Here is a 24,344-nt window from a genome sequence, read left to right as displayed (position 1 = left end):
AGAACTGTGAAAATTGCTCTATAACCTTATATTGTGGCCAAGATTCACAGTTGTTCATGCTGAAGGAATTGATCACAGGCTGTGGCAGCCATATTAATTTACACAAAAATTTCAAAAATGTGTTTTCTTTGCAACTGCTTATGTTAAAGCTGTAAAATTTGCTATAACCATATATTGTGACCTAGAGTTAAATCTGTTCATGTTGAAGGTATTGGTCATATGGTGTGGCAGCGATCTTGAAAAACGCAAATATTTCAAAAATGTGTTTTCTTTCCAACTGCTTATGTTAGAACTGTAAAAACTTGATGTAAAGCTTTACATATTGACTTAGCTGCTTGTATGCCATTGCAAAGGTGATACGCATGGCCACCACTATTGCTGCTTGCAGCTATATTTAGGTGGCCAAGCACCGTAGTTGCCGGGCAACCTATTGTTATTGTCAGGATTATTAGGTGGCCAAGCAACATAGTTAGAGACAAAAGAAGAAGGCACTCCAATGGCTTATTCTCAAGGGTATAGTCCCTCTAACCACATTCAATGGCCCCAATAGGAAATATACTCACAAGCTTCAAGCACTTATCACAAAGTGCACAATAATGCAGTCTGGGAAATCAATTAACACCAAACAGGATCCCAATATAATACCCCGTTTTCTAAGAGGTCTGCTAGTGCGACCACAATACTGGAGTCCACAAATGCAGTCTACTAAGTAAACCACATAGTAACTGTCACTACTCATTCTAGATTTTATAGGAACATTTTCACCAGTTATATTTGACTTGAACTCTAGACATTTGTTATCCAGGAAACTACAAGTTCCACATCTAGATTTACCACATTTAAAAACACCTTTCATATTGCCCACAAACGTATTAACCTGGGTTTTATTAAGTCTGCTAACTTTTGTAGAAACCACCTTACTAGGTGCCAAATAATTCTTTAAAGTGGGTGCCCTTTTAAACACACAAATAGGTCTTTCTCCAATGAGGTCTTTTAATATAGGATCCAAAGACAACACAGGCCAATGCTTATTCAATGTCTACAATTCCCCTGTAATTACTGTTAAATTTAGTAATAAATCTAGTAGAACAGGTAAATTTACTGTCAATATCCTTAGTTTTGTGTTTCTTTTCAAAAAAGGAATCCCTATTAATGGATAATACCCTGTCCCTACTGTCGTAAATAGAAGTGGGGTTATTTTTTTTATCCAGAAATCTTTTCTCTAAAATTCTTGACTCCTCTAAAAAAATCCTCCACCTTCGTACAGTTACATCTAATACACCTGAATTGGCTAAATGGAATGCTATCCAACCATTTTGGATGATGATTACTTTTACGATTAATATAGCTATTAGAGTCCACTTTTTAAAAAAAACTCTTGGATATCCACTGATACATCCAAAAATTCTATATACTCAGATTCAATAACATGAGAAAAGGAAATACCCCATGTATTAAAATTTAAATGGTCCATAAATTCTACAGCCAATTCTCTACTACCCTCCCAAACAAAAAGCAAATTGTCTATGAAACGGCTATAGAAGACAACGCTTGCCCAGAACTTGGATTGGCATATAAAATCCTGCTCGAAATACCCCATAAAGAGGTTAGCAAAACTCGGGGCAAAGCGCGTCCCCATGTCCGTTTCACAAATCTGTAAATAATATCCAAATAAACAAAATAATTATGGGTAAGAATAAACTTAATTGCATCAATCAAAAAATCACGCTGTCTAACCGGGAGATAACAATCTGGATCCAAGAAATGTTTCACTGCCTGTATACCTAATTCATGTTTGATATTACAGTATAATGCTGTGACATCACAACTAATCCAATATTGATCAACCTTACTAATAGGTACTTTACTGATCTTATCCAACAAGTCGGTAGTATCTCTAATATACCCCAGGTTTCTCATGAAGGAGAAAATTCCTTTCCTTTTTAGTTAAAATACCCTGGAGTAGCCCACCATCAACCAATCTAATTAGTTCCTTAGTAAATTTTATGGTGGGATTCTGATCAAACACTTTATAATAGGTCTCATCTTCCAATATCCGATTGGCTTCCATAATATAATCCCTTTTATTTTGAACTACCACTCCTCCTTTATCGGCTTGCCTAATAATAATACTAGTGTCTCTCATTAGATTAGATAGTGCCATACGTTCATAAATATTCAAATGTCCTTTATCCAACTTGAAAGGGTCTAATTTCTCCAAATCATCTAAGACCAACTTTCTAAAAATATCTAAATGACTATTAGTCTGAACTTGGGGAGTAAAGGATTTTGGTTGAAAATTAGAGTGAATTATGTCCTCAAATAAAACTTAGGTTAATTGTTCAGGTTCAAAACAGATATTAATCAACGCACATCTCTTGCATATTAACAGTCAGGATAGGAGCATAAATCGGACCTTTCAACTTTTTTTGCTGCAAAATATCTTTGCATGGACAATTTTCTAATAAACTTATTTGTATTAACAAATAAATCAAAAATATTATGTGAATTAGAGGGTGAAAAATGAAGACCCTTATTCAACACTCTTAGTTAAGTTATAGTTAAATTACGATTAGATAAGTTAAATAGACCCTCATTTAATTACTCCAGTTTGTTCTTTTTGCTGGCCCTGGCCCTTCCCCTGCAGCCACGTTTGCGTATGATCTTTTTATGGGGGTCCCCGGATGCTCCTTTCTCATTGGGAATATTTCCAACCTTGATGGACTCTGTCTCCAATCTCCCTTGCAATGGGGAGTTTGATTTAAATCTCCCTTCCAATGAGACAATTGGTTTAATTCCCTCAACTTTTTTACCCTCCCCTGCCCTAAAAAAGGTGTCCTATGAACATTAGATTGATAAGAACTAGAGGAAACAGGAACCACAAAATTCTCATCATGTCTAATCTGATCATGATTAGATTCTCTTTGGGCCCCAAGGTTCCCATTTTTGGAAAAATGATGTTGTTTATAACCATTTTTCTTTGAGGGTACTCTCCAATCCTCTCCCTTCATATCAGTCTGTTCAGAATTTTTATAATTACCAAAAGATTGTTTATGAAAATTAACCTCTTTATGTTCATTGGAGTTATTGGGTTCCTTTATTTTATTTGCACCCTGATATGTAAATTTCTTTTTCTTAAAATGATTTTTATTCTTAATGTGAAGCTTTCTAATAGGGCCCATCTCATTCATATTAGAATTAATAGATAGATTAATTTTATTACAGGTAGTATCCAAAATTACATCAACATTCCCCTGTTCAGTATTCAAATCTAATTCATCCTTCCTATTGAAAGTAAAAATCTTCCAACTACTGAAGTCCTCCTCATCTCTTGCTAGCTTACCAGTTTTGGTCTTAATAATATCATTCTGATAATTCCCTGTTTTCTCAAGAACATCAATATTTAATTTGTTAAAGTCAGGATGTTCATGGAACCTATTAACCTCTTTTTGTATACTATCTATTTCATTTCCTATCTCAATTAATAATTTTACCCTTTGAGACACCAAAGCATTCATCAATTTAAAGGAACATTCTATCAGTTCATTTTCTCATTCCTTCAAAATATTCTCATCCTCTTTAAAAAGGACAATTTTTTAATAGGAGCAAGCCCCTTGGAATTATTTTCTTTTCAATATATTTTTTTTTAAAAGTGTACATCCCACCAGTGTTTGTGTTCTTTGTAATTACATTTTCTAGTTTAAAGAAGAGTTGATATATATATGCATCAGACAACCTGCTTCAATCGCAGGCGGAATATTATACTTCTCTCTGAGATCAACTCTTTCTTTTAGTGTCTGCATAGTGTAACAAACAAATAATCAAAATATCTTAAAAAATAATGTCATAAAAATATAAATATGTAAATATGAATAATAACAGAAATAAAAAAATATAAATAATATATGTGAATGTGATTCAAATTATAAATTCGTGAAATCACGTGATATAGTGATGTTCATAAAATAACCCCCTATTTCACAACACTCATTTAAATGCAAACAAATAATCACATAAATTATTATTGAAATACAAAACCATCAATATACTTAGCACTCTATAAATAAGTCCAAAGAAAGTCCAAAGAAAAAAAGGACTTATAATTAGCACTCTCCTACCTGGCTCGTGGCTTTTGAAAGGCTGGACAGATAGCTCAGCATGCTAATGCACTGTGGCTGAGCTCTGTAGCAGGTTCGATCCCCGGCAAGGTCCACTCAGCCTTTCATCCTTCCAAAGTCGATAAAATGAGCAGCGCCTTGAGACCCTTACGGGTGATTAGCCGCACTTTACAAGTACCCAATACAATACACTCTTGCCACAAAATAGAAATAGTGAATTAACACTGATAGAGGCCAAATTTAAAAAAAAATTACAGCCACTCACACTGATAAAAACTCTGCAAAAAATAACAATATCAAGGATCGATGGATCAAGTTGCATATCAAAACCAAATAAATTAAACTACATTCCCCTATATTCCTGACAGGAAAATGAATGAAGAAAATTGCAAATTTGAATGTTTTTCAACATTGTGTATTGTTACTGCATTTTATTCACCTACTTCATTTGATACTGCAGATACATGAGCAGATTATTTTAGCATATAGAGGAGCTGTTATAAATAAAAAAAACTAGAAAGCCCTGAGATCCGGGCTGCTAATGTTACCATTACATATAAATAAATCAATAAAGGTAATATATTTGTACTTTAATACCTGACTTTTCTGCCTAAGAACACTTTATCCTTCTCACTCTTGTAGAGCTTTCCAATGAGGAGTTATTCTTTAAGGAAGACAGCCAGGAACCCAGTGCTCAAAGCCCAATATATTCAGGTAATAAACCATCTCGTACAACCACCATGATTTTGTTTTGTTTATTTGTTCTGTTTTCTGGATAGGATGGACAGTTAAAAAAAAATAAAATGAAAAAAGCATGCATAAAAACACTAGTTTTATTGAAGTATAAAATAAAAACACAAAAATATACATAAAAAAGAGGAGAGGGTAAAAAGCGGTCTATAGACCGTTCGGTCAATAGACCGAAGTCATAAGCAATACAATACTAAATACCACAAACCATTAAAAATACACCTTTTTACAGTAATTGGTTAAAAAGAAACACAAACCTCTCAATGACCATATCAAAAAAGTTAACAAAACCAGTAATGGACATCATATTGGATTAAATGAACAGCAAATATATATGAACATTTCATATCATAATAATAATACTTAATGAACGTACATGCTTATTATTCAATATTTATAATTGCATACCAGTTATACATAACTTCCTAATATAATTACTACTTGCTACTTAATAAGATATTTAGTCAACTAGTATGTACAATATTTTTAGTGTAAAAACAGTATCTTAAAGTCCAACATATGTTTACCATAACTTCTGATACACATTTGACAAGATATATAAAGTTAAAAAGCAAAGATACATGGATACAAAGTATGCATAACTTCTCTTCATAACATCTTTTACTCAGCTTATAGTGACACCTAGTGGTTAGATCTAAAATCACATGTTTAATAAAAACCCAGAGGTATCTGAGTTTTCAACTTGAAGATCCAAAACACCTCTTGCCGATTCAATATCCACCGCCCAAAGGTATTCAAACTTTTACAATGTACTTCAATAAAATGCTCTGAGAGGAATGAACAGAGGTGGTCTCCAGTAACATAGTACATTTGCTCTTTTATCCATGTACCTACATCCCTAGTCGTATGACCTATGTATTGTCACTTGGAAAATGTCCAGTCAACTAAATAGATAACAAAATTAGTGGTACAATTAGCACAACCCTTTGTATCAAAATATCACCCACCACTACTGATTTAAATTCCTTAATGGATATGGTCACAAGAGCTACAGTTGTATTTACCATACCTGTAAGTACCATTATGTCTTAACCAAGAGCTCTGAGAGGGCACACCCTGGGGAGACTAAATTGCCCATGGTCAGGTTCCTAGAATATACAAATCTACAACCCTGTGGTACTGTATCTTTCAGACAAGTATCCTAATGCAATATCGGTAGATATTTCTTAATTATATAACAAATCTCATATAACGGATTTGAGTACTTAGTGACAATAATCAAGCTATGATCCTTCTGTCCTATAGGCCTAATAGGGGCAGCAATGTCAGAATCTCTGTCAAAAATATCTCTTCGAGCTCTCTCAACTATTTTCTAAGGATACCCCCTCTGTCTCAAATGTTTCTGTAGGGCCTTACTTTCCTTAAAGGGACAGTCTAGTCCAAAATAAACTTTCATGATTCAGATATGGAATGTAATTTTAAACAATTTTCCAATTTACTTTTATTATTATTATTATTGTTATCGGTTATTTGTAGAGTGCCAACAGATTCCGCAACACTATAAACAAATGCGGAGTACAACAAAACAATTATAGGGATCAAATGGGTAGAGGGCCCTGCCAAGAGTTGCACCGTTGTAGTCAGCTCTTAAGAAGGTGATCTACAAACAGCTGGACTCTTAGGCTTACATGCTAAGGGGGTTCAGGGGATAGCAATGGAGGAGTGGAACTGGTATACAGTAAGGTTAGCATAGGTTGTATGCATCCCTGAACAGTAGCGTCTTTAGGGATTGCTTGAAGCTTTCAAAACTAGGGGAGAGTCTTGTGGAGCGAGGCAGAGAGTTCCACAAGATGGGAGCCAGTCTGGAGAAGTCCTGTAAACAGGAGTGCGATGAGGTAACCAGAGAGGAGGAGAGTAGAAGGTCATGAGCAGAGCGAAGGGGACGGGAGGGAGAGTATCTGGAGACAAGGGGGGGTAGTTATCAAGCCGTCTACTTTTCTGCCTTCGCCGGCCCAATACGCCCGCCTAAGCTCGCCTACCTTTGCCGCCGCGGACCTTGAATACGTTCGCCTAAGTTATCAAATAAAGCTGTCAAAAAGCCGCGGGGCGATGAGCAGCGGACTGTGAGAGTTATCACTCATCCGATCTCGCTGCTCTTCGTCTTTTTCCCAGCTTTATTGCTAGCCTGTCACTAAGCACTCACACTAAACTACACTGTTCTATCCCTATACCGGCGCCCCCGGAGCCCCCCGCAACTAAATAAAGTTATTAACCCCTAAACCGCCACTCCTAGACCCTGCCGCAACTCTTATAAATGTATTAACCCCTAAACCGCCGCTCCCGGACACCGCTGCCACCTACATTATACCTAGTAACCCCTATCCTGCCCCCCCTACACTGTCGCCACCTATAATAAATTTATTAACCCCTAATCTGCCCCCCCCTATACCGTCGCCACCTATAATAAATTGATTAACCCCTATTCTGCCCCCCACTACGCCGCCACTGTAATAAAATTATTAACCCCTAAACCTAAGTCTAACCCTAACCCTAACGCCCCCCTAACTTAAATATTAATTAAATAAATCTAAATAATATTTCTATTATTAACTAAATTAATCCTATTTAAAACTAAATACTTACCTTTAAAATAAACCCTAATATAGCTACAATATAAATAATAATTATATTCTAGCTATCTTAGGATTTATTTTTATTTTACAGGCAACTTTCAATTTATTTTAACTAGGTACAATAGCTATTAAATAGTTATTAACTATTTAATAGCTTACCTAGCTAAAATAAACTGAAATTTACCTGTAAAATAAATCCTAACCTAAGTTATAATTACACCTAACACTACACTATACTTTAATAAATTATTCCTATTTAAAACTAAATACTTACCTGTAAAATAAACCCTAATATAGCTACAATATAAATAATAATTATATTGTAGCTATCTTAGGATTTATATTTATTTTACAGGTAACTTTGTATTTATTTTAGCTAGTTAGAATAGTTATTAAATAGTTATTAACTATTTAATAACTACCTAGCTAAAAGAAATACAAAATTACCTGTAAAATAAATCCTAACCTAAGTTACAATTAAACCTAATACTACACTATCATTAAATTAATTAAATAAACTACCTACAAATAACTACAATTAAATACAATTACATAAACTAACTAAAGTACAAAAAATAAAAAAAGCTAAGTTACAAAAAAATAAAAAAATTAGTTACAAACATTTTAAAAATATTACAACAATTTTAAGCTACTTACACCTAATCTAAGCCCCCTAATAAAATAGCAAACCCCCCCAAAATAAAAAAATGCCCTACCCTATTCTAAATTAAATAAAGTTCAAAGCTCTTTTACCTTAGCAGCCCTTAAAAGGGCCATTTGTGGGGGCATGCCCCAAAAAGTTCAGCTCTTTTGCCTGTAAAAGAAAAATACAACCCCCCCCAACATTAAAACCCACCACCCACATACCCCTAATCTAACCCAAACCCCCCTTACAAAAACCTAACACTAATCCCCTGAAGATCATCCTACCTTGAGTCGTCTTCACTCAGCCGAGCAGCGATGGAACCCAAGTGGACATCCGGAGCGGAAGAAGTTAATCCTCCAAGCGGCGCTGAAGAAATCTTCCATCCGATGAAGTCATCATCCAGGCGGCGCTGAAGAAGTCTTCGATCCGGGCGATGTCATCTTCCAAGAGGCGCTGAAGAGGTCTTCTATCCGGGCGATGTCATCTTCCAAGCCGGGATTTGAATCTTCCTCCCGCCGACGCGGAACCTCCTTCTTCACCGACGGACTACGACGAATGAAGGCTCCTTTAAGGGACGTCATCCAAGATGGCGTCCGCTCAATTCCGATTGGCTGATAAGATTCTATCAGCCAATCGGAATTAAGATAGGAAAAATCTGATTGGCTGATGGAATCAGCCAATCAGATTGAGCTCGCATTCTATTGGCTGTTCCGATCAGCCAATAGAATGCGAGCTCAATCTGATTGGCTGATTCCATCAGCCAATCAGATTTTTCCTATCTTAATTCCGATTGGCTGATAGAATCCTATCAGCCAATCGGAATTGAGGGGACGCCATCTTGGATGACGTCCCTTAAAGGAGCCTTCATTCGTCGTAGTCCATCGGTGAAGAAGGAGGTTCCGCGTCGGCGGGAGGAAAATTCAAGACCCGGCTTGGAAGATGACATCGCCCGGATAGAAGACCTCTTCAGCGCCTCTTGGAAGATGACATCGCCCGGATCGAAGACTTCTTCAGCGCCGCCTGGATGATGACTTCATCAGATGGAAGATTTCTTCAGCGCCGCTTGGAGGATTAACTTCTTCCGCTCCGGATGTCCACTCCGGTTCCATCGCTGCTCGGCTGAGTGAAGACGACTCAAGGTAGGATGATCTTCAGGGGATTAGTGTTAGGTTTTTGTAAGGGGGGTTTGGGTTAGATTAGGGGTATGTGGGTGGTGGGTTTTAATGTTGGGGGGGGTTGTATTTTTCTTTTACAGGCAAAAGAGCTGAACTTTTTGGGGCATGCCCCCACAAATGGCCCTTTTAAGGGCTGCTAAGGTAAAAGAGCTTTGAACTTTATTTAATTTAGAATAGGGTAGGGCATTTTTTTATTTTGGGGGGGTTTGTTATTTTATTAGGGTGCTTAGATTAGGTGTAAGTAGCTTAAAATTGTTGTAATATTTTTAAAATGTTTGTAACTTATTTTTTTATTTTTTGTAACTTAGCTTTTTTTATTTTTTGTACTTTAGTTAGTTTATGTAATTGTATTTAATTGTAGTTATTTGTAGGTAGTTTATTTAATTAATTTAATGATAGTGTAGTATTAGGTTTAATTGTAACTTAGGTTAGGATTTATTTTACAGGTAATTTTGTATTTCTTTTAGCTAGGTAGTTATTAAATAGTTAATAACTATTTAATAACTATTCTAACTAGCTAAAATAAATACAAAGTTACCTGTAAAATAAATATAAATCCTAAGATAGCTACAATATAATTATTATTTATATTGTAGCTATATTAGGGTTTATTTTACAGGTAAGTATTTAGTTTTAAATAGGAATAATTTATTAAAGTATAGTGTAGTGTTAGGTGTAATTGTAACTTAGGTTAGGATTTATTTTACAGGTAAATTTCAGTTTATTTTAGCTAGGTAACTATTAAATAGTTAATAACTATTTAATAGCTATTGTACCTAGTTAAAATAAATTGAAAGTTGCCTGTAAAATAAAAATAAATCCTAAGATAGCTACAATATAATTATTATTTATATTGTAGCTATATTAGGGTTTATTTTAAAGGTAAGTATTTAGTTTTAAATAGGATTAATTTAGTTAATAATAAAAATATTATTTAGATTTATTTAATTAATATTTAAGTTAGGGGGGCGTTAGGGTTAGTGTTAGACTTAGGTTTAGGGGTTAATAATTTTATTACAGTGGCGGCGGCGTAGTGGGGGGCAGGATAGGGGTTAATCAATTTATTATAGGTGGCGACGGTGTAGGGGGGGCAGGATAGGGGTTAATACATTTAATATAGGTTGCGGCGGGTTCAGGGAGCGGCGGTTTAGGGGTTAATACATTTATTATAGTTGCGGTGGGCTCCGGTAGCGGCGGTTTAGGGGTTAATATGTATAGAGTAGCTTGCGGTGGGCTCCGGGAGCGGCGGTTTAGGGGCTAATAACTTTATTTAGTTGCGGCGTTGTAGGGGGGGCAGATTAGTGGTGTTTAGACTCGGGGTACATGTTAGGGTGTTAGGTGCAGACATCTCCCATAGGAATCAATGGGATGTCTGTCAGCAGCGAACTTGTACTTTCGCTATGGTCAGACTCCCATTGATTCCTATGGGATCCGCCGCCTCCAGGGGTGGCGGTTTGAAAACCAGGTACGCTGGGCCGTAAAAGTGCCGAGCGTACCTGCTAGTCATTTGATAACTAGCAAAAGTAGTAAGAATGTGCCGCACTTGTGTGCGGAACATCTGGAGTGACGTAAGAATCGATCTGTGTCAGACTGAGTCCGGCGGATCGAAGCTTACGTCACAAAATTCTACTTTTGCCGGTCTCGAGCCTTTGATAACTAAGGCGAATCAGCCTCGCCACAAATACGCTGCGGAATTCCAGCGTATTTGAGGTTGACGGCTTGATAACTAGGCCCCATGGTCTGAGATATAGGGGGGAGCAGTGCAGTTGAGGGCTTTGTATGTCAGAGTGAGAATTTTGTGTTTGATTCTAGAATAAAGAGGAAGCCAGTGAAGGGATTGGCAGAGAGGTGCAGCAGATGAAGAGCGACGTGTAAGGAAGATGAATCTGGCAGAGGCATTCATTATGGATTGTAAAGGAGATAGGCGGCAGATGGGGAGACCAGAGAGGACAGAGTTGCAGTAATCGAGGCGGGAAAGAATGAGAGAGTGTATTAAAATCTTAGTTGTGTCTTGTGTAAGGAAGTGTCTAATTTTAGAAATATTTTTAAGGTGGAAGCGGCAGGCTTTAGCCAAGGACTGAATGTGAGGAGTGAAAGAAAGATCTGTGTCAAATGTGACCCCGAGACATCGGGCATGCGGGGTAGGGGTAATGATGGAGTTGTCGACAGTTATAGAGAGATTGGGGGTGGAGATTTTTGAAGAAGGGGGAAAATGAGGAGCTCAGTTTTGGAGAGATTTGAAGTAGTGAGAGGACATCCAGGAAGAGATGTGAGAAAGACAGTTAGTGACACGGGTTAGCAATGAAGGAGATAGGTCTGGTGCAGAGAAGTAGATTTGGGTGTCGTCGGCATACAAATGATATTGGAAACCATGGGACTTTATTAGGGAACCAATTTTGCTTTGTTCTCTTGGTATTCTTAGATGAAAGCTAAACCTAGGAGGTTCATATGCTAATTGCTTAGCCCTTTAAGGTCGCCTCTTCTCTCAGGGCATTTTGACAGTTTTCACCACTAGAGGGTGTTAGTTCATGTGTGTCATATAGATAACACTGTGCTCACGCACATGGAGTTCCTAGGAGCCAGCACTGATTGGTTAAAATCCATGTCTGTCAAAAGAACTGAAATTAAGGGGCAGTTTGCAGAGACTTAGATACAAGATAATCACAGAGGTAAAAAGTGTATTAATATAAGTGTTGGTTATGCAAAACTAGGGAATGGGTAATAAAGGGATTATCTATCTTTTAAAACAACAAAAATTCTGGTGTAGACTGTCCCTTTAAAGCCGTATTTCTTTGGGAGCAATTACGCTTTATCCTCCTTAACTGACCCTTAACTATCCCCTTATAAACATGTTGTGGATGACAGCTTCTGGCATGAAGCAACGTATTGCCCACTATAGGTTTTCTAAACAACTCCTATTCAATCTGTTTTCTGTATCCATTGCTAATCAAAGTAATTTCAAGGTAATTAAACCTCACTTGATTCCACTTATGAGTAAATGATTTCATTACGATTCAGATATTTATGAAAAGAGTTGACATTTTCAGATGATACGTTCCAAATAAACAGTAGATTGTCATTGAATCTTCTATAACAAATAATATTCTCCATAAATTTATTCCTCTTTTCAAAGATGTGTACACCTCCCACCAGCCCATAAAAAGGTTGGAGTATGATGTGCATAAAGGGCCCACATTACCGTACCACATCTCTGGAGGTAGAATAGTCCATTAAAGCCAAAATAGTTATGTTCAAGCAAAAATGTTGTTACCATTTTCTTTCATTAGGGGGTTAGAGTCCACGAGCCATTACTCCTGAGATTCAACTCCTGGCCACTAGGAGGAGACAAAGATTCCCAAAGATCTGAGAGCACTTAATCCCTCCCACCTCTCGGTAATTCTAGTCTTTTCTTTGCCTGCATAGGAGGAAGGTAAGAACTGATGTGCTCCATATTCTTTTTTAGAGGGGTCCTTAGACTTATTTGGGTCCAATTTTCCCCTCAGAGAGCTGCTACTGAGAGATAGAGGGGAGATTGGGGTATGGGGCAGTGACGGAATCACTCCCAGTGAAGGAGTTAGTCACATGGCTGCCACAGGTGTTGCAGTGACTGATCCCTAGCCTCCTCCTGTTGGGCCCTTGATAAACTCCTTACATAGATCCTCTGCTGTGACATACACAACACTAGATTGGCTCTCTAACGGAAGCAGTCTTTTCTGCAGCCACTATGAGCGGCAGATTGGGTGCATCTGAGGTAAGTGCAGCGATTTATTACACTCACATAGCCCACAGGCTATTAGTAGGTGCGCATTTTGTTTTTTGTGCGCTGAATTAGTATAGCTGTTACAGTTCATAACTGGGCTATTTCCCTTTCTTTTTGAAATTCGTCAACTGCTCCTTTGTTGCTGAGTGCAACTGCCATTTTTCAGATGTGTCATTACTGAAGGGTCAGGTATTTTTATAAAGTGCATTATTATTAGTTGCTTTTATTACACAAGGAGGTTTCCCTTTTAAAGGATTACTAAAGTAAAAATTAAACACAATTTTAAACAACTTTCCAATTCACATCCATTATCTTAATATGCACACTTTCTAAGGCAGCAGCTCGTACTGAGCGAGATTCACATAATATACGTATATGTATTTTGTGATTTGGCTTATGGTTGTCACATCATGCAATAAGAAGCAAAATAAAACAAATGTTGGAATTTGTCAGAAAAAAAATCTACTACTCTTATGAAATTCAAACTAAGGGCTAGTTTACGAGTGGAACGCCAACAGTTACCCACTTGAGAAAAAGGGTTTATTGTGGGTGTTTGCGCACATCAGGGTTTTTTTTTATTTTTTATAAATAATTTTTATTGAGGTATTAAAACATACAGAAATCAACAATTGTAAGACCTATTTAGGTACTTCTATTCACGTTACATAGTATTACAGAATCAAGGGAGGAGATGCCTTACTAGTGTGCCTCTCCGTCCTTTTAAGGGGGCGTCGAGGAAGTAAAGAAAAATAAAACATACCTCAATTTTCTGAGTTAACATATGTGAGTGAGGGCATGATAGTCCATGTCTTCTGTTGCATTCCGAGTTCATGGATTTTATCAGGTCCTCTTTTCAAACAATTCACTAGTGCAAAGTTTAACTTGGTATAACATAGAGTCTTAAGAGCTTAGGTAATATAGCTCTATTATTTATAATTAACCAAGTGCGTGAGCAATAAACATGTATAAACCCAAGTGTCTGTTTCCAAGGGAGGGGGGGTTGGGGAAAAAAGGGGGGGTAGATTCAGACTTCTACGTTTTGACGGTGGAGGTTTGCGAAAGAGCTTCCCAGGGGGCCCAGATTTCTGAGTGGTGATCGAATGTTCCTCTATTTAGAAATACTGCCTCCTCCATTGTTCTGATGTAGGAGAGCAACTCAGTGACTTTGTGTATCGAGGAGGAGGTCCGCTGCTTCCAGTGTCTCACTATGACTAACTTGGTTGCCATCAATATATAGATGAAAAGATATTTTCGAGCCTTAGGTATTTTAGGGATGTCAAGGTGTAGTAGGTAAGTCTCTGGGCCTTTGCCCATTGGGAGTGAGAGCTGTGTACATAGTACCTCTGACCATAGTCAGGGGTTAACTGCCTGGGATGTTGGGAACTGTGCAGCTGTCTGTCAGTGTTCAGGGCTGTGGAGTTAACAGTGGCTTTGGATGTGTACCCAGTCCAGTCTGTGAGTGCGGTCCATTCCTATGTTTTGTATTTACATAGGGGAGATTACAAAAGACTGTGTCACCCTGGGAGGTTCCCAGTTGGTTTGTTTAAAAGTATGCATTTTGTTGGTGCTGGTTTAGGGTTTTAGGAAGGGGGAGACCTTGACGTGGTCCTGGGCTTGATCCTTTGGCGCCAAATGTAACTGACTTCCCCCACTTTTGCTTTTAAACATTACTGAGTATTGGGCTGTTTAGGGGTTAACTGCCTGGATTGCTGGTAACTGTGCAGCTGTCTGTCAGTGTTAAGGGCTGTGGAGTTAACAGTGGCTTAGGATGTGTACCCAGTCCAGTCTGTGAGTGTGGTCCATTCCTGTGTTATATATATATATATATAGGGGTGTGTTGATGTTGGAGGGCACTCACAGGACTTGTTATAAAGCAAATAACTATGCAACTTTATTTCCAAATTAGTTTCACATTAATTAATTAATGTGAAACTAATTTTGAAATAAAGTTGAATAGTTATTTGCTTTATAACATGTCCTGTGAGTGCCCTCCAACATCAACACACCCCTTAATATCGACCTGAGGATAGCACCCAGGCAGTGACTACACCTGTGCGGAAGGAGTGCTGGGCCACTGGCTATTTATTATATATATATATATATATATATATAGATTCAGGGGGAAGATGCACTCCAAACATACTCAGTCAAATGCCCTGGGTGCAGCAGAACAATAAGGGAACTTAATAACAGTGTGTCACTTTTATTAGTGAACATTTTCGGACCAACAATAGTCCGTCCTCAGATCAAAAAAGTGTATAAACAGCTTAACTTACCCTCCACGAAGCTTATAACACTGTGCAACAGCCGGACTCCACGCTCTCCCGGGTAGACCTGCCCCTGCCCCTGACCAAATACTTATTTTCCACCATAATTTGCAAATAAATTCTTTCCAAATCAGACAATGTGATTGTCTGGATTTGTTTCCACATTTTGTCTCTCATAGTTGAGGTATACCTATGATGAAAATTACAGGCCTCTCTCATCTTCTTAAGTGGGAGAACTTGCACAATTGGTGGCTGACTAAATACTTTTTTGCCCCACTGTATGTATGTGTATATATATATATATATATATATATATATATACTTTCAGAAATATGTAGAAATATGTGTTTATGAATAAATGGAACATATTCTGCTATGTGAAGAACATTGGGATATGAAATACTAATATTTTAATTTCATGTTAGTGCACTTGAGAATATGCAATCGGGTTTGCACGCGAGTAGGGTGTTAGGTTTTTTCCCTCTTTTTTGCTCCATTGACTTGTATGGGGAGGGGGGCGGGAATACGTAATCGCATGTGATATTGTAAGGTCGGCTTTTTACGCCCTTCGAGTTAGCACAAGAGCGGAAACCGTTTACTTTCAACTTGTAATAAAAGCACAACCCGACACGTGCCAAAAGCTTACTTCTAGCGGAGTTAGCACTCAAGTGGGAGCACTAAATACCACTCTACTTGTAATCTGGCCCTAAGTGCTTACTCATTGTCTATTTATTATGCATTTGTTGATTATGCTATTCTGCTGGGCTTGGTTGTCTTTAAATGCTTATTGCCCAAGGTCTGTCTCATATGTCTTAGACTTTATTCTCCCAGAATTTTTACGAAGGTTCTATAAAGATATTGCTAAAATTATTCTAAATGAATCTACATGCTTCAGTCATCCCCGCAGAACTTGGTTTGCGAACTTGATTCTGATGTCAAGCTTTCTCTAATTATCAAGATCTCAAGTCTCCCATCTTGATGGAGTAGAGATTGAATACCTATTTTAAGTTTCTTTGATGCTGATTTGAACTCCTCATTTCAGACCATAAAGTATGTTACAAGTAAATTTTCACAAATGATTTGGAAAGTTGTTTCTTTCCTGCTATGAATACCAGGGTTTTAGCTGCCATTCTTTTAAAATTCCAAGAAGTCTTTGTTTTTGCAAGCCGGCTCAGATAATGACTTATCTGCTACCTTTTTAAAGAGTCATATTTTGGCTTTTTTTTTGTTTCATACTACAGTGAAATTGCTTACTGTCTTCTCATCTAAGCTTTGTTCAGGCTTAGTCAGGATATATCCAGTGTATAAACCAATTTCTCCTCTTTGGAACATTTGTTTTTTTACAAGCTTTACAGGTTCCTCTTTTAGAACTTCCATGATTTGGACATTTAGCTTCTGTCTTGTAAGATTTGTTGATTTTAGCAATATCTTCTGCTGGAAGACTTTCTGAATTTTTTGCTATTTCTTGCAAACTTTCTTGTCTTATTTTCATCAAGATACGACTCAATGTGCTGTTTTTTAAAACATCAATCAGGAGATTATAGAACATCTCCTTGTCCTAATCCAAAAAATTCATTTGATGGCCTCTTACTTTGTTTAGATTTTGTAAGAGCATTACAATTCTACTTTTAAATTACTAAGGTTTCAGATAATCTTTTAATTTGTTTGTCCCTCTTCCAAACAAATTAAGTTTCCTCTTCTTGGATTTTCAAGAATGCGTCTTATATTGAATACATTTGCAAGGCAGCAACATACTTTCTTTAAATTCTAACACTTTGATTTGTTTGGTAGGAAAGTCCATCAGGCAGCAATGTTGTCCCACTCATTTACTTGTGGACTCCACAGCTTGGGTATTAGTTCCCAGGAATAATGGCTTGTGGACTCTCACCACCTTATGAAAGAAAACAAAATGTATGCTTACCTGACAAATTAATTCCTTTAATGGTGGTGAGAGTCCACAAGACCCGCAAATTTTAATGTCTTACGTAATTATTTTTTTGGGCAGCAGTTTTTGTTTGCACCTCATTTTCCCCACTTTGTTCTTTCCTACCTTTCTACTTTTTCTTTCTTGGCTATATTTCATACTAGAATACAGGAGAGGTGGGAGGGAGCTTTGGGAATCTTGGCCTCCTCCTCGCTGCCAGAGGTTGAACCCCAGGAATAATGGCCTTTGGACTCTCACCACCATAAAATAAATGTATTTATCAGGTAGATCTATCTATAAAGCCTTTTTTTAAACCCTCATCTAAGAGGATTTTTAGACTCCTCTGAAACTTTCTTGTGGGGTCACAGTGTAGTCTGTTAGCCTCTTCAATATAAGCAATGCAATCCATGACAACCACACTGTCACCCTTATCTGATTTTTTTGATGAAAACATAATTACACTGGAGGGAGCAAAAAGCCACCCTCTCTTTGTATGCGAAATTAGGTCTAAAAATCCCCGATCTTTCTGAAAGGGCAGTTCATTCCTCAACTACCCTCTTGTGATACAGTTCTAGGGATTTACCTTGAGATTTTTGCTTTAGCCTTACTTCTGAAGACTCTGTTCTAGGACAGTCATCCTCTGTCTCATTTAATCTATGTTCATCTCCCAAATCCTGCATGGCTACTAAAGCACAGCTATCTCTAAAACCTAGGTTAACTATAGAATCTTGAGGGGATACCAATATTTTTATGTGTATCCATCTGATCTTCTAATGTCTGGTCAGTGAAAAATGTTTAACTGTCAGATTTCTAATACATTTGTTCACATCCAAAATAGTCTGAATTTATTTTTCCTTGAAGGCATAAAACCAGTCCACATATCCCAGTGATCTGACCTCATCATCTGACTAGGTTTGCTACTCTCAGGTGGTACCTACATGGATTGATACTTAAGGGACAGTCAAGTCCAAAAAAAACTTTCATGTTTCAAATAGGGCATGTAATTTTAAAAAACTTTCCAATTTACTTTTATCACCAATTTTCTTTGTTCTCTTGGTATTCTTAGTTGAAAGCTAAACCTAGGAGGTTCATATGCTAATTTCTTAGACCTTGAAGGCCGCCTCTAATCTAAATGCATTTTTATAGTTTTTTCCCCACTAGAGGGCATTAGTTCACGTGTTTCATATAGATAACATTGAGCTCATGCACGTGAATTTACCATGGAGACAGCTCTGATTGGCTAAAATGCAAGTCTGTCAAAAGAACTAAAATATGGGCTGAGGCTTAGATACAAGGTAATTACAGAGGTAAAACGTGTATAATTATAACTGTGTTGGTTATGCAAAACTGGGGAATTGGTATTTAAGGGATTATCTATCTTTTTAAACAACAAAAATTCTGGTGTTGACTGTCCCTTTAGATTTTTGTCTGGAGCTTTTTCCTCCTCCCCTCTTGTGCCCCTATTCCATTGAACATCCCAGCTAGTGTCTTTAAGAAATGGGCAATTAGGGTGATTACCTCTCCTTTCTCTACAATTGTGAGTAGTTGCTTACCAGTTCTAAGCGGCACAGACTGGGTACTCACAGGGGCTTGAGCTGTATTATACTTAGGTCTTGCTCCTGAACTATTGCCATTACTCAATTCACTAGACTGTTCAACATTCAATCCAGAAACCATACTTAATGGTGCTCTACCCACAGCTTCACCATCTGAACTTACATATTCCTCTGTTGATGTGGTATCAAACTCTCATAATAATATTATTTTCCTCATCAGTAAAATCCAGCCCAATATTAGAAAAAGTAACCTTTTTATCCATATTCACAATCGTGCCTTTCCTACATCTAGATCGCTTTTTTCCCTGCTTTACATCTTGTGTATTATTGCTAATTGCATCTGACTGTTTATTAGAGCAAATCCTACTACGCTGGCCTCTATGCCAAATGTACACCCTGTTATTAAGATAATGCTTTTCATCACAGTTTAACTCACATGACTAATGTGTTTAGCATGAGTGTTCGGGTTATTGATAGAGTGGGATCTCCAATTAGAGGCAGGGCCGTCTTTAATATTGACTGGACCCTGGGCAAACATTTTCTTGCCCCAAAGCCCCCCCCCCCCCCCGCCCATGCAATTTCGCTCTCCTCCCCAACATCCCAAAAAACAACTAAATCAATTTATTTTATATATATATTTTTAAAATGATTAGCCCAGTAGTGGATCATCCACTGTTGGGCTAATCATTTAAAAAAAAAAATGAAATAAATTGCAATATGTGAAACTGGACCTAAGCAGTCCTAAATAAATATATAAATTCCTCCACTGTGGATTAATTTCATATATTTACTAATTAATTAATTAAATGTTGGTTTTAAATTTATTTTATATATTTTTTTTAAGTACATAAATATTTATTTATTGCAATGCACAGCATCGCATGATAAAAATCAGTGGCGGACCTAATGTCTACAGGGCCCCGGTGCAAGGGATTTATTTTGGGGCCCCCTAAAAGCATTTCACCAGTTTTGAGATATTCACTACATATTTATTGTTTAGACAGCCACTGTACAGCAAAATTACCACTTTCATTAATACCAAGGGAATACCTAACATAACAAACTCCCCTAACCCATATATACACACAGAACATACACATATACATGGTAACACAAACACACACACACTCTCCAGAGCATACACATGTACACACAAACACACACACACTCTCCAGAGCATACACATGTACACACAAACACACACACACTCTTCAGAGCATACACATGTACACACAAACACACACTCTCCAGAGCAGTGGTTCTTAAACCAGTCCTCAGGACCCCACAACCAGTCCAGGATTTTGGTATTACCCAAGTGTGTCTAAGGTTTTTAAACATTTTTTAAAAAAACACAATTTAGACACAACTGGGTAATCCCTAAATCCTGGACAGGTTGTGGGGTCCTGAGGACTGGTTTAAGAACCACTGCTCCAGAGCATACACATGTACACACAAACACACACTCTCCAGAACATACACATGTACGCACAAACACACATTTTCCAGAGCATACACATGTACACACAAACACACACTACAGAGCACACACAAATGTATGTACACACTCTATATAATACAATTTTAAAAATACAAAGTATGTGTGCACTTTGCAGTATACTGATGTGTGTCTGACCTGTAAGGGGGAATCCTGACATTTGGGGAGAACAAGATCAGCTATGGATCATCTAATCAATCAAGCTGATGCTTTTCAATGTGATTCTGGTGTGAGGTTAGCTGGTTAAATAGATTTAGGGCTGTTAAATAGATTTAGAGCAGCCAACAGGAGCACAGCAAGGTAAAGACTGAGAAGGAAGCATAGAGGTGCAAACAAATATGTTTACTGACTAGAACAGCAGAACTACTATGGGAAGCTGTAAAATCTTAGACAGAGAGAAAAAAAATCTATAAAAATAAACCTTACCTTAATGTGTGAAGTATCAGCATGACACTATACATCAGCCACAGAAGCACGTCACTTCCCTCTCACCCTGCACTAGACTATGCTGCATGGGGGAGAGGCGTATGTGCACTTATTCTTTCCACTGACACCTTTCTACAAAGAACTGTACCCCTAACAAACTTTAGTTAGTTGATCTGAGGGCCACAGCAGAAAGAGCAGGGCTAAGTGGACAAGCAGACTGGATTCTGTCTGTCCAAGGTTGCATGGATACAGTGTGAGACAAGTCACACAGCCTTAAGACGGAAGAGAGCAGTGTCTGCAGCTGCACAGATGTTCAAATCTTCACGTGCCTTCCACTCCAGCTTTCTGCTGCATGCGCCTACAGTTAGTCCTACCCTGAACAATCCCCACCACCAGAGCAGTTACCTGGTAACAGTGGTAACTCCAGCAGGACCTTTTCTGATGCAGTGGGCCTGGCTGGATGCCGAGTTAGGGCTTAGCATTCAGTGCTGCACAGTGCACACCTAAAGCAGCACATGGCACTAGCTTGGCATGTCACATGACACCGGCACAGTCTGGCACAGTTTCTCACAAATAAATATAAGCAGAGAACTTTTGACTGTGACAGTATTACGACTTGACTATGTGTGTTAGGACTGACATCAGCAGTCTGGCATTTAAGAATTCTTGGGCCCCACAACAAAGACTGGGCCATGGACAGCTGCCCCTTTTGCCCTGTGTTAAAGACAGCTCTTATTAGAGGTGGTGATAATCATAAACTGCTATTAAAACAAGAATTTTATTGGATATACAGGTTAAGGACTATTACACCCATGGGATTGAACCGTGAATTGGACATGAGTTATTTTATTGAATAAGGCTCATGTATTTAAATATACATCTTATCTCATTTACAATAGAACCAGTCTATTCCTTATAAAGTATGAATACCAGCTTTTTCATCAGGACAAGGCGGTTTGGAGAACCAACTAGTCTTTCCTTTCTAAAGTGGTATCTTTGGATAACATTTATCAGGAAATGTGGTTCTATCTTTCTGTCCAGCTCCAAGAAATGCTAAAAACAGATTACTTCACAAGTTGGATTTCGTCATGGCCTTGAAGTTTTATCTTCAGGCCACAAACTAATTTACACATTCTTCTTTGTTTTTTTTCTTTTCTCTGGTCTCTGCAAGGGACAGTAGGCTTCATTAGTTACCTTAGCAGTATATCTTAAAGTATTGACTTGCAAAGCATACTTGCTAGCAGTGAAGTATCCCCCTGAGCAAATTACTGCTCATTCTACTGGAGCAGTTGTCTTGGACTTTCAGGAATGAAGCTTCCATTGAACAAAATTGTAAGGTAGCTACTTTTACCAAATTTTACCATTTTGTCATGTTTGATTCTTCTGAAACTTCTTTTTGTATGAAAGTTTTGTCGCTCCTGTGCCTGTTTAGTGCCATATCTGCCTTAACTGTTTTTTCGTCCTATTTTATGATGGTCTTGTGGATTTAACAGCTTAGGTATAGGATCTCACGTGATGGACTCTCACCATCTAATAAAAAAACAAAAAATTATTCTTGCCTAATAAATTAATTTTTTTCATGAGGGTGAGCGTCCACATGACCCACCCTTGTTTGTTCAGCACAGTTGGCGGCAGTACCAATTTACCCTTCACTTACCATGCTTTAGCTTTCCTACTTTTCTAAAATTCTAATTTCTCCTGGCCATATGTATGACTGATAGATCATGGGAAAGTGGGAGGGATTAAAAGCTCTGTTATGTTGGGCATATTGCCTCCTCCTAGAGGAATGGACTTCAATCCCACATGTGATGGCTTGTGGACCCTCACCATCATGAAAGAAATTCCTTTATCAGGTAAGCACAAATTTATTTTTTAACTTTTATAGTCTCAGTGCTATGTTTCTTAATTTTTTGTTTGTCTTTTCATGCAGGCAAGGAATTCACAATGTATATGATATCTAATAATGATCCAATGATGTCATCTATGAATCTGGATTTACAGTAATTGTTTTCACTGAACTGCATTTCCATACCAATTTTATTCAAAAAGAAGAGTGCTTAATTCCCTTCATAGAAACCACAACATTGGTGACTTTGCAAGCTCATTTCCGATTATATGTATGAACCTTTCTTTTGCAATAAGACGAGAGTATAGAAAATGTATTATTAGGCTTTCTAAAGCCAAGAGAAGAATCCAGAATGGAATTAACGATCTTTCAAATATGAAATGGCCTGATAGCCAGAGAAGATCAAAACTATGCAGTTACATAGGTTCAGACATGTAAACAAAGACTGATTGGAGAACACTCGACATGGCCGTATTAACAAATCTTGAAGGGACAATTGTTGTACTACGACTCAGTGTCACTCTCCTGTGGTGTATGAAACATCATGAGCAAGTTTTGTGGAAAACTAAAACATACATCACAGCATTACAATGAAAGTTGTATCACAGATATCGCAATTTCTCACTCCTATGTATGAATGTGCAGAGAAAATTATTGAAATTATCGAATCTTCAGATATAAATGATTGCGTATGTTTTCCATAAAGAATGCCATAGCCAACTGTTGGTGGTCATTGACATATTGCACTAAAATATTAGTGATTGCAAACAAAATAATATGTTTTGTGTAAAGCTGTTTTCAAACTGTTAAAAATGAGTTTGCTTTGTCTTCTCTCATTCTGAATATTTGCACTTTTTACTAAATAATTAAAAAATAATTACTGTGTGGGAAAAGCTGTAATGAGAGAGCCCATAGACAGGCTTTGGATGTTTAACACACATTCATAATGTCAAAATTGTCAGGATTGAGAAAATAACTAGAACACAGATTGTTCACACACAGAATATATACATCCACATTCTCTTTTTCCATAAATTTACAAACAGCCAAATTGTATAAATACTGCCACATATTGACAGTTATTGTTTTAATCATTTATACATTGGACTGATACAGAGCTTGATTTTTACCTTCAATGTAAACCCAGATTAGTTATGTACAATTGTGTATGGATGGAATCATGTTAAAATGGTGGATGTGCTTCTGATTGTTATTAAATTCTAGTTTTAATAGAATATGTTGTAAGATTGTTTTCCTTCTTAATATGGGAAGAGTCCACATCTGCATTCCTTACTTGTGGGAAATACTAAACCTGGCCACCAGGAGGAGGCAAATACACCCCAGCCAAAGGCTTAAATACCTCCCCCACTTCCTCATAACCCCAGTCATTCTTTGCCTTTCGTCACAGGAGGTTGGCAGAGAAGTGTCAGAAGATTTCGGAGTAGTCTCTTATGGAGGGTAGTACTCTTCGAGATGGGACTGGAGTTTTAAGTATTCCTGTCAGCCTCTCAGTAAGAGCATGGAGGAAAGTTAGAGTTCGAAGAAGCAGGGAGAGTCTTTCTGCGAAACCATCCCGACTCATATTAACAGCTCCATAATCAATCTGCTTTGACGAGTTTCGCTGCCTGCTTTCTTCTCTCAAGTCCATGTCAGAAGAGACACTATTATCTCTCACACTTGAAGGGCCGTGTTACTGTTCCACGGCATAGATTCTGGTAAGATCGTTTAATTTTTTTATACATCTATGATAACGCAAGAAGACAGGGTCACAGTGTGACTCCTTTTAT

General features: G+C 37.6%; 1 protein-coding gene across 2 annotated transcripts in view; it reads left to right on the top strand.

Moving 5' to 3' along the window:
• LOC128654285 (signal transducer and activator of transcription 1-alpha/beta) overlaps positions 1-23,792 on the top strand; it is a 507,532-nt gene extending 483,740 nt beyond the window's left edge. For both annotated transcript variants that reach the window (XM_053708137.1, XM_053708138.1), the window contains exons 25-26: positions 4,761-4,832; positions 22,642-23,792. In XM_053708137.1, the coding sequence (XP_053564112.1) occupies positions 4,761-4,832; positions 22,642-22,715 (146 nt within the window). In that variant the 3' untranslated portion in view covers positions 22,716-23,792. The remainder of the gene's footprint in view (positions 1-4,760; positions 4,833-22,641) is intronic.
• Positions 23,793-24,344: the final 552 nt, after the last annotated feature.

This window comes from Bombina bombina, chromosome 3 (assembly GCF_027579735.1).
Source record: "Bombina bombina isolate aBomBom1 chromosome 3, aBomBom1.pri, whole genome shotgun sequence".
In the NCBI taxonomy this organism is placed as follows: Eukaryota; Metazoa; Chordata; class Amphibia; order Anura; family Bombinatoridae; genus Bombina; species Bombina bombina.
Note: the sequence above shows the minus strand (reverse complement) of the source record. Positions and strands in the feature narration are given on the sequence as shown.